We start from the raw sequence: 11878 nt of genomic DNA, 5'->3' as shown, positions 1-11878 counted from the left end.
ATACATATATACATATATATATTATTACATATATATACATATATATATATACATATATATACATATATACATATATATATATACATATATATACATATATATATATACATATATATACATATATATACATACATATACATACATATATATACATATATATATATACATATATATACATATATATATATACATATATATACATATATATACATACATATATATACATATATATACATATATATATATATATATATATATATATATATACATATACATATATATACATATATACACATATATACATATATATACATATATATACATATATACATATATATACATATATATACATATATATATATATATATACAGGATCCATACTTTTAGTATGGATACAGAAAGCTGGATAAAAAGCATTTACTTCACTGAAACTTGTGCTCAAAGGAAAGCTAGACAAGATCGAATATGGTGGCATAGTCACTTGAATGGTATGAACTAGCCATGCTCTTATATGCAAGTGAAATGCGGACTACCACAAAGACTTCAATTGGTTACGACACAAAGGACCATGGAAAGGTCTATAAAAGAAATGTTGTAGTGGGAGCATGAAATGAGGTAATTGGAGAACAGAGCAGAGTGCATAAATGTAATTGCAGAACACTAAAAGCAGAAGTTTCACTGGGTGGTGCACGCTGGAGGTTCACAAACATCAAGTAGACCCTTGCTGTTGCCAAGTGATAGCCAAGAGAAACCCACTCAGAAGGCCTCTATAATGATGGGAAAGCAATTGAGTTGAACAATTTGGGTTAATGATTTTATTCTGAAAAATGATTTTAATTACGTATATATTTTCTGGACATGGCTGTGTGGTTAAAAAGCTTGCTTCCCAACCACTTGGTTCTGGGTTCAGAGCCATCATGCAACACCTTGGGCAAGTGTCTTTATATATATATATATATATATATAGAGCCATCATGCAACACCTTGGGCAAGTGTCTTTATATATATATATATATATATGTATATAAAATGTTTTAAGAAACAAACTGTTAAGGGATGTATTTGGTGCATAAATTGTCTAGGCATGGCTGTGTGGTAAAACCACATGGTCAAACCGTCCAACCCATGCCAGCATGGAAGGCAGACATTAAAGAATGATGATGATAATAGCCCTGGGTCAATCAAAGCCTTAACAGTAAAATTTGATAGATAGAAGCTGAAAGAAGCTCATCATGTGTGTATGTGTGTGCATGAGAGGGAAAGAGAGAGAGAGAGAGAGAGAGAGAGTTGGTGTCCCTTTGTCTTAATATCATGTGGTTGTGATAGGTGAGCACCATCATCGTACAGGCTGTGTCCTTAGGTGAATGTTGATAACAGGAAGGGCATTCAGTCATAGCAAATCTGCCTCAACAAATTCCGTCTGACCCATGCAAGCATGGAAAAGTGGATGTTAAATGATGACGATATATTTTCTCTTGTTGTCACACCCTTTGCTATGCCATCTTGCATCTGCATAAGTTGTATCAGGACCCCAGGTTGGGATCCTGGTCTAGGATGTCTGTGTGTAGCAAAAGTCCTGATCCAGATGTGGAAGGAGTCAACACACGAGGGTCAAGTATGTCTATCTGTGTGAAGCACCTTAATGCTACCCCAGATGTGGGAACAGAACTCCATGGTGGGTCTTAAACAAAGGGTTGGTAATATCTTAGGGTCACCTTCAAATGAGAACTTGGTGTTTAACCCTAGGTCAGACTGAAAATCAAAGACTTCCCATTGATGATAATCCTGTCTTTTAAGACAGGTAATCTTAGAACCATTATGTCCTTCCTTTTATTGTTTTAAAGATGGCAGGGTATGAGTCAAAAGAGATTTAGCTGGTATTTCTAATAGATTGGGTTGCCGTGTAAGTGCACTCCCATTGGTTCAACAATGAAGATGTTGCTGGAGATAATGATGATGATGGTGGTCAGGATCATATTAGGGATCATAATGGTGGTGATGATGATGGTGGTGGTGGTGGTGGTGATGATGATGACAGAAATAGTATTTTACTTTCAAGGAGGCTACTACTTCAGTCAGATATTTCAAGCCATGAACAGGAACACTTAAAAGAAAGGTGGAGGAGGAAGAATGAAAACTATTTGTAAAGATATCCTCCTCCCCTTCCTTCCATCTATCCTACTCTCTCTCTCTCTCTTTCTCTCAATGTAATTCATGTTAAAGAGTGGGAGAGAAAACAATGCTGATTGTTTCCTCACAAGCAACTTGATACATCTCTGTCGTCATAAAGAAATCCAGTTTATCTATTGTGCCATCAACAAACAAAGGTGCCTCTATTATTTGGTCATACCAACGAACAACAACGGTGCCCCTAAATGGTTGTTCAAGCCATCATATCATTGGGGTCTGATATAAACTACAAGGTTGTTTGGCTTGTTAGAAATAGCAACCAAATCTCCCTCAAATGTAAAGCTTATTTATTCACATAGTCTTGAAGTAATCATTCACTATCTAATAGCTTTGAGGTTTCAATAGATGTGAATGTTTATTTTTAGTATGACATTGCAGGGTTGGTGTGAGAGGCCACATTTAACCAGTTTCAACAGAAAACGGGTGGAATATGAAAAAAAGGCATAATCTGAAAACATTTTGTTAGCTTGGTGTATTTGTACTAATTGAGAGTTTGTGAAATATTTTGCTTGGATTGACAATTCCTTGTTAGTAACTATTTATATATATATTATATATGTAATATGCATACATGTGCGTGTGTGTGTGTCTCGTTGCCTTGACATCATGTGATAGTGACACATCACTTGATGTATCACTGTCATATATGCAATGTCATTCATTTCCAATATTCTGTGAAAACATGTCTGGCCAGGGGCAAACAGTGCCTAAATTGGAAACAGGTGAGAGAGTAGGCGCCTGGAGGGGCATCTGGCTGTCAAAAATTTGCCAGCATGGAAATAATGATGGGACCATTTCTGACATCCTCCACAGAACACACACACACACACGTGGTTGTGTGGTTAAGAAAGCTACTTCACAACCCTATGGTCTTGAGTTCAGTCTCACCATGTGGCACCTTGGGCAAGTGTCTTTTAGCCCCAGGCTATCTAATGCGTTGCGAGTGAATTCAATAGACAGGAACTTTACAAAGCTAGTTGTGCATTAAAGCTGGGTGGACAGAAACTATGCAGAAGCCCAGAGGACACACGGATGTGTGGTGGCCAGGAAGTCTACTTCACAACCTTATCAGGTCTTAAATTCAGTTTCACTGTTGTGGTAGCTTGAGTAAGTATCTTCTACTAAGACCTTGAACTGACTGACGCCTTGTGAGTGAATCTGATAAACAAAAATTGTCTGAACAAAGTCTCTCATCTGTGTGTGCGTGTGGATGTTTCCTTTCTATGCGAAGTTGGGTTTCAGATGGTGTCATTTTCGACATTTCCTGGTCAACAAATAGCCCAGGAACTCTGTCCTTTCAAAGAGAAGTAGACTGAAAACTCCCTTACTTAAAAAGAAATAAGAGATAAGGAGTAGAGACAGGAAGGGTGTCTGATGTGAAACAAAATCTCTGTTATATGAATTCATCTAACCCATGCTAACAGGTGGGGGGGGGGGGGAACAACAAATGAACACACACAGATACATCCTCTGGGCTTCTGCATAGTTTCTGTCCACCCAGCTTTAATGCACAACTAGCTTTGTAAAATTCCTGTCTATCGAATTCACTCGCAAGGCATTAGATAGCCTGGGGCTAAAAGACACTTGCCCAAGGTGCCACATGGTGAGACTGAACTCAAGACCATAGGGTTGTGAAGTAGCTTTCTTAACCACACAACCACGTGTGTGTGTTCTGTGGAGGATGTCAGAATTGGCACATCAAACTAAAAGACCTTCTGGTATTTGGTTCCCTTCTTGTGTGTGCCCCCCCCCCTAGATCTACAGCACTGGTGGGTTAGGTGAGTTAGGCAAACTGGGGATAGTGAATAGATAAAGTGCTGGTGCCACATAGAAAGCATCCAGTACACTCTGTAAAGTGGTTGGCATTAAACAGGGCATCCAACCAGAAAAACCTTACCAAAACAGACAATTGGAGCCTAGTGCAGCTCTCCAGATAACCAGCTCTTGTCAAACTGTCTGACCCATATCAGCATGGAAAACAGACGTTAAATAATCAGCCATAGTATGCAACAAAGTAATTATCGACTTCTTTTACCTTTACTTGCTGCGGCCATGCTAAAGCACCACCTTGAAAAACTTTTAGTCGAATGAATCAACCCCAGGGCTTTTTTTTTTTTAAAGCCTTATTCTATTGGTCTCTTGTGTTTCACTGCTAAGTTACGGGGATGTAAACAGACCAACACTGGTTGTGGAATGGTGGTGATAGGAGACAGAAATACAAAGTTACGCACATATATATATATATATATATATATATATATACGACAGTCTTCTCTCAGTTCCCATCTGCCAGATCTGCTCAAGACCTATAGTAGAAGATGCTTGCTCAAAGTGCCACACAGACAAGCTTCTTATAACACAGCCCTGCCTGCGCCTAGAGCCCTGTGATGCAAACAAAATGACCGTCTGTAACATGAACTTCAGCTACTTGACTACCGACCAATCAGGAGAGCACACAAGTTGGACATACTTCAGTCCCAACAGGATTTATGATAGACAGATGGCTCCTCACCACCACCACCACCACCATCATCATCATGTAAAATGTCCATGCTGGCATGCATTGGATGGTTTGACTGGATCCAAGGACTGCATTGTGCTCCAGTGTCTGCTTCAGTATGGTTTCTGTGGCTGAAGATTCCAAATGCCAACTACTGTACGTGTTCTAAGTGTTTTTTTTTCATGTTGCTAGCACTTGTGAGTTCATGCAGTTTGTAAGACCACAGACTCTGAGGAGGAGAGTGACATGACACTTAAAAATGAAGGTCAAATATAAGAGGAGGAGGGGGGGGGGCAAAGCAAAACAAATCTCTTGCTGTAATTCACATTTAACCCTTTAGGATTACTCTCTCAGATCATCCTCAATATCATCATCATTGTTTAACGTCTGCTTTCCATGCTGGCATGGGTTGGATGGTTTGACTGAGGGCTGGCAAGCCAGAAGGCTTCACCAGGCTCCACTCCAATCTGGCAAAGTTTCTACAGCTGGAATATCCTTCATAACGCCAACCACTCCGGAGTGTAGGGGTGCTTTTTACATGCCACTGGCACAAGGGCTAGTCAGGCAGTACTAGCATTGACCATGCTTGAATGGCGCTTTTTACGTGCCACCGGCATGGGAGCCAGTCAGGCAGCACAATGCTTATTCATTCACATTGTTTTGAATTAATCATGCATTATCATGTTGCTTAAGAATTACGGCAATGTGATCATTTATTTTTAGAACGACATTGTAGGGTAGGTGTGAGAGGCCAGATATGGCCAGTTTAAATATTAAAGGATTAAGAAGAGGAGGTAAGGGAATGACAAGCAGAATTATTGAAAGATATTATTGAATTGTAATTAAAAAATTGTGAAAACATTTTGTGTATTATAGAGTTATAAACAATTTACTGGACATAAATTTTAACAAGGAAATCTTATACAGACACCCAAAGATCATATGAACCCCAGCTGAGAACCACTGATGTAGAGGATACTTGCAAAGAGGAGATTGTAGGGGTAAAGACTGATAACATAAAGGACATCTCAGAGCTTCTATGAGACACAAACCTACCAAGCACTGGAAGAAGGTAATCCACAAACAGAAGAAGTGTAATCCGCAAGCTAAGTGTGTGTGACATAGTTTTACCTTTGAACAACAAATACGATCCATCTGACAGGCTTCTGCACAGTTTCCATACACTTCGGGCTGTGGAGATGGAACTGGAAACAATTAGGCCACAAGTGCTGGGCGTGGTTGATGCTGTTGAGAAGTTGCTTCCCAAACATGTGGTCTTGGGCTCATTCCCAATGTGCAGCGCCTTGGGCAAGCGTCTTCTACTACAGCTTTGGGATGACCAATGCCTTGCTGTTAGATTTGATAGGTGGAAACTAGAAGAAGCCCATTGTGTGTGTGATGATCGTAAATGAGCATCACCATCATACAAGTAATATTGTTCGTTTCAGTCTTCCATGGTGAAATACTACATTGCTTGGAAACAGGTGAGGATTGGCAACGGGAAGGGCGTCCAGTTGCAGAAAATCTGCCTCAGCATATTCCATCTGATCCATGCAAGCATAGAAATAATGAACATTAAATGATGATGGTGGTGGTGGTGGTGGAGCCAGAGTGCGGTGGGGAGTCAATAAAAATATACAGAGCACAACTTCAACCACATACAAATCGTGATGTATTTTAAAATTACTTATTTCACATATATTAAATTTGACTGTTTCTGACACTGAATGAAACCAGTCAAATTACATTCAAGGGATTTTATGAAGAAGGATCTGGAAGAAGCAATTCTATTTCTAAGAACCACACATACACACACGTCTTCCAGGTACCTGCATAGTTTCTGTTTATCCAACTTTGATTAACCAATCCTGATATTCCCCAAAGATCTACAGCAATGTTGGATTGCGTGGAATGGATCTACTGCTGCTATATAATAAATAGATAAATTTTGGATTGACTAAATTTTGGATTTGGATTACACAACGTTTCTTTTATAAATTTTGTTGCGATAAACTTTTGCAATCCTTTTACAATATAATCTTCATTTCATTTAATATAACCTTTCATATTACATTCACTTCAGTTTTATGCTCCAACAATTGCTTTAATTACAAAAAGAAAAAAAGGTAATATATGTATATATATATATATATATATATATATATATATCTAATTGAGTTTCTTTTAAAACAGTCATTTGTTAAGCTGCTTTCAATGTTCAATCTTCTTGTTTTAACTTCAACGTACTTAAGATTTTTTTTTTAATTACTAAACAAAGATGTTTCTGGTTTTCTTTTATTGTATTTTTACTCACAAGCTCTCTTGTTGCAGTGTGCTGGGGAAACATTTACAGAATTGATTTGCATTTGGCTGATCTGAAAACGGCAAATGATTAACCATCCAGAAAAATTTGCAACGCAAAGATCTATGCATGTGGTTTGTCAGATGTGACTCTCAGAGTATCAGCAGAACAAAATATTGCTTTTCAGTAAGTAAATTAACATCTTAGTGCTGCAGTATGTATTGTGTAGTTACTAAAATATGGGGTGGCAGTGATTCCTGCTTGGATGGTGCTGTTAGTGTTCCACTGGCACCTGTGCCAGTCATTGAATTTGGTTCAATTTCGATTTCACTTGCCCCATGTTAACAGGCTAGAGTGCTACAAAAGTATCTTTAATGATTCAAACACGCCATGTATGTTGTCTGCTTTCAATTAATACGAGGAGCATAATCATCATTTAACGTCCATTTTTCAAGCTGGCATGGGTTGGACAGTTTGATGGGAGCTGGCAAGGCCAGGAGTCTCACCATGTTCCATAGTCTGTTTTGCATGTTTTCTACAGCTGGATGCCCTTCCTAATGCCAACTACTTTACAGTGCTTTTTACATGGCAGCACCAGTGTGTTTTTTATGTGGTACCAGCACCAGTATTTTTTTGTGGGACCAGCACCAGTATTTTTTTGTGGGACCAGTACCAGTAGTTTTTTGTGGGACCAGCACCAGTGTTTTTTTTGTGGGACCAGCACTAGTGTTTTTTTTATATGGCACCAGCACCATCCATGCATAAGCAATACTAAGGTGGTTTTAGGATATCAATTCTGTATGTATGTATGTATATGATTAGCCTTATCACAAACAAAAGTTGGGATCAATGGGACCATAAATTGAAGAGTTGAAATGAACTGCAGTCAAATATTTCATGCACACTACCACTAGAGTATTCCTGAGCTGAAGGAATGAGAGACAGAAAGAACTCCATCAAAACACTATAGTGAAATCTAGAAGCTACCAATCTAAGCGTTGAGAGATAGATGGAACCCACACTCTTAGTTGTAGGAACTTTTCCCTTTTCCTTTTTCTGTTCTTTTACTGTTTTACAAGTTTCTCCACAACCTCACTAGAAAAAGTACCCAGTACACACTGTAATATGGTTGGCATTAGGAAGGACATCCTATCATAGAAATCACACTAGAGTTATCACTGAAAATCAGCACAGCCCTGCTGCTTGCTGGATCCTGTCGAACCATCTAACCCATGCCAACATGGAAAACAGATGTGAAATGATGATGATGATGATAATGTGTATGTGTACACACACACACACACACACACACACACACATACTGTGTGTGTCTGTCTGTTTTGGTGTTTCCTTGTCTTCACATCACATAAGTCGTAAATGAAGTTGACATTATACAGGTGGTGTCATTTGCTTCTAGTTTTCTGTGAAAACATATTCAGCCAAGAGGAAATATTACCTTACATGGAAACAAGTGAATGGTGATGACAAGAAAGCCGTCTGATCACAGCAAAATCTGCCACAACAAATTCTGCCCCACTCATTCAAGCACAGAAAAGTTAACATTGGTGACAATGATGGGGGATTCTTTTGATTCTGTACTCTTTTATCAGTGTCATTGTTGATGATGATGATGATGATGATGATGATGGTGGTGGCGTTGCTCAGCCCACAAGTCAGTATCAGAGAATAAGACAGATTACCATAAACAACTCAGAAAGTGAATGAATTAATAATCGTTAATATTCAACAACTAAATGAAACTGAATTAGATTTTTATCTAATCAGCAATAATTATTAATAAAAATGAAAGAATTTTTTTTTTGTTCTTTGACTTTGGTTGTTTTTTTTTATCTTTTTTATTTTTTTAATTTTTTTATTATTGTCAATTGTTTATATACTGAAGAAATAACTGAACATGAGAGATCCAAAGCACCTATCACACTTGTGGAGATTATAAAATAATGAAGACCTGAACAAAAGGAATTAATTAATTGGTGTGAGATAATCACATGACAATTCATGGTTTTGGTTGTACAACTGAGTTTCAAGTGTTGGTGGTGATTAATTCATAATTTGGTTAAGTGTTGCTGATATTTTTTGGGGTGGGATTTAAACAATAAATTTATAACATGGCTCAGGGGTGCTGGCATGGGTGTGTGGTGAAGCAACTCAGTTTGGTTTGGGGTTTAGTCCTACTGTGTGGCACTTTGAGCAAGTGTCTTCTGTTATAAACCAATGCCGTGTGAGTGAATTTAGTAGATGGAAACTGTGTGGAATCCTGACATATCTTCATTATTGTTTAGCATTCTTTTTTCCATGCTGGTATGGGTTGGATGGTTTTACAGGAACAGATGAACAAGAGGTTCTGTATCTACTTTGGCATAGTTTCTACAGCTGGATGCCCTTCCTAATGCCAACAACTTAACAGAGTGTACTGGGTGCTTTCTATGTGGTACTAGTGCTGGTGAGGTTGTCAAGTACCCACAAGTTAAGACTCCCTCAACTGAGCAGGATATATATATGTGTGTGTGTGTATTTGTGTTTGTGACCATCACCAACAAGTGTTGGTTTGTTTATGGCCCAATGATGAAGGAGGTTATGAGGAGGAGGCAGAAGATGATGATGGTGATGATAATGTTGACAACAAACACAATGATGATGATGATGATGACAATGAAGAAAATGATGACGATGATGATGTGTGCACGTGTATGTGTCAGTGAAAGAGATGCACATTGATAAGAAAATTTTCCATAAACCAATGTGTCAAACAAAACAATAATAATACCTTGTGTGATATTTACTCTGCCCGAGTTACACAAACAATCCTTTGGTCCTCTTCTGCCCCACCCTCATCAAAAATAGCAGACCAGTAATCGGTCCATTAGAAACCTGTGATTGATAATGCTGTTGATTTTACCAAAATACATGATGGAAGAAGAAGATCTTGGAAGTCTTTGACAGGAATATGTAGAATGAAATATTTGAAACTCACCAGAAGCAGCATGTTGATCAAAAATATGATGCATTCCTGCAAAAGCGTAATTCTCTGATACACTCTTCCCTCCAGCCATTGCCCTACAAAACATAAATAATTGAAATATTTTCTTAAACATTTGCTTATACATTTTTTCATGTATTTATTTGTTTAGTTACTTTATTTTATTTTATTTTACTTTATTTTTTTCCTTTGCCAATATCAGAATACGGAACCACATGCCGATAGACTGCTTCTTGCTGGATTTTTTAGCCTGAAATTTACACAATGTTATTTTTAGAAATTCTGGAAGTTATTAAAAAATAAGGAAGCCAAAGTTGGGATGAAATAACTGTAAATTGATTTAGGAGAGAGAGAGAAAGAGAGAGAGGATGGATGGAACACACTGTTTACTTTGAGAGAGAATAAGTAAAGCTACTTTTGAGTGGATTGTTGTGCAAATAATGAAGTTGGGTGGGTCCCATCTGGTTAGTTGGCTATATGGTTAAGAAGTTTAGAGTTTGCTAAAGCATAGTTCGGGATTTAATCCTATAGTTGGGTAAGTTTCTTCTACCATACCCTTGTGTCAACTAATGCCTCACAAAGGCAACTGGATAAGCAAAAGCCTATTGAATGTAGAAAATATATATGCACACATATACACACACAAGGAGGTGCTGAAAAGTTCCTGGTTTTAAGGATATCATAAAAGGCCTGTTTGGAGGCCCAACCTTCCAAGTTCTTTTACAAGGCTTAGAAAAAACTGAAGGACCGTTGCAATAACCGTGTGAATCCAAGAGGGGAATATGTTGAATAAATCATATTTAACTGATCCTCCTGTATTTTCTTTTACCCAAAGCCAGGAACTTTTCAGCCCCTCCCCTCAATTATATATAACTGGCATTCCATTGGTTACAACAATGACAGTTCCAGTTGATCCAATTGATGGGACATCCTGCTTGTGAAGTTAATGTGCAAGTGGCTGAGTACTCCAGACACGTATACCCTTAATGTAGTTCTCAGGCAGATTCAACGTCACTCGAAATGTGACAGGGCTGTCCCTTTGAGTTACAGGTACACTTCAGTTTTACCAGCTGAGTGGATTGGAGGAGCATGAAATAAAGTGCCTTGCTCACGGAATCGAATTCACAGCCTTATGTCTGTGAGCCAAATACCCTAACCACTGAGCCATGTGCCTTCACTCACTCATGTACACACATACCTACGCACACACACACATAAATAAATAAATAAATACAAACATAAGCAAAGCTATCCGTGCCTGAACCTCAGGGTACAGTTGCACATACACATGTATATGCATACACATGTACATGCAAACATAGATGTATACATACATACATAAGAGATAACCCTGGTTTATGTTGTTTAAATTCCAGTGAAAGAGTCAGGTTTCTAGATTAGAAACCAGCGTTTCCTCCATTAGTGAGAAATTTGAAAAATACAACACAATATACTCCCCCAGCTACACATACATATGTTATATACCTATATATATACACATACACATACCAGTAGTAGTAGTAGTAGTGGTGGTGGTTCCTGTGTGTACAATTAGAGGAATGACTGCTACCATTGAATTTAGAACTCCATATAAAGTACTAAACACCCAGCCTACTTCCAGTAAAGTGATGTGGTTAGCATGCATAGGGAACAAATGGTATAAACAGCATCCTGTGTTGATCAGACTTTTACATACATGCATAGATATACACACGCACACAGGTGCAGGCATGGCTGTGTGGTAAGAGGCTTGCTTCCCGACCACATGGTTCCAGGTTCAGTCCCACATGTATCCTTTAGGCAAGTGTCTTCCACTATAGCCTGAGGCCAACCAAAGCATTGTGAGTGGATTTGGTGAGATAGAAACTGGTGGAAGGCCATCACG

The 11878-nt window shown here is 38.3% G+C and overlaps 1 protein-coding gene across 2 annotated transcripts in view; it reads right to left on the bottom strand.

Moving 5' to 3' along the window:
- LOC106871344 (WD repeat-containing protein 13) overlaps positions 1-11878 on the bottom strand; it is a 199166-nt gene that overhangs the window by 15307 nt on the left and 171981 nt on the right. For both annotated transcript variants that reach the window (XM_089340183.1, XM_089340184.1), the window contains one exon: positions 9988-10070. In XM_089340183.1, coding sequence (XP_089196309.1) covers positions 9988-10070 — 83 coding nt within the window. The remainder of the gene's footprint in view (positions 1-9987; positions 10071-11878) is intronic.

Source organism: Octopus bimaculoides, chromosome 23 (assembly GCF_046866305.1).
Source record: "Octopus bimaculoides isolate indiv1 chromosome 23, ASM4686630v1, whole genome shotgun sequence".
NCBI classification, from domain to species: Eukaryota; Metazoa; Mollusca; class Cephalopoda; order Octopoda; family Octopodidae; genus Octopus; species Octopus bimaculoides.
This window is presented reverse-complemented; position numbering and strand designations above follow the sequence as displayed.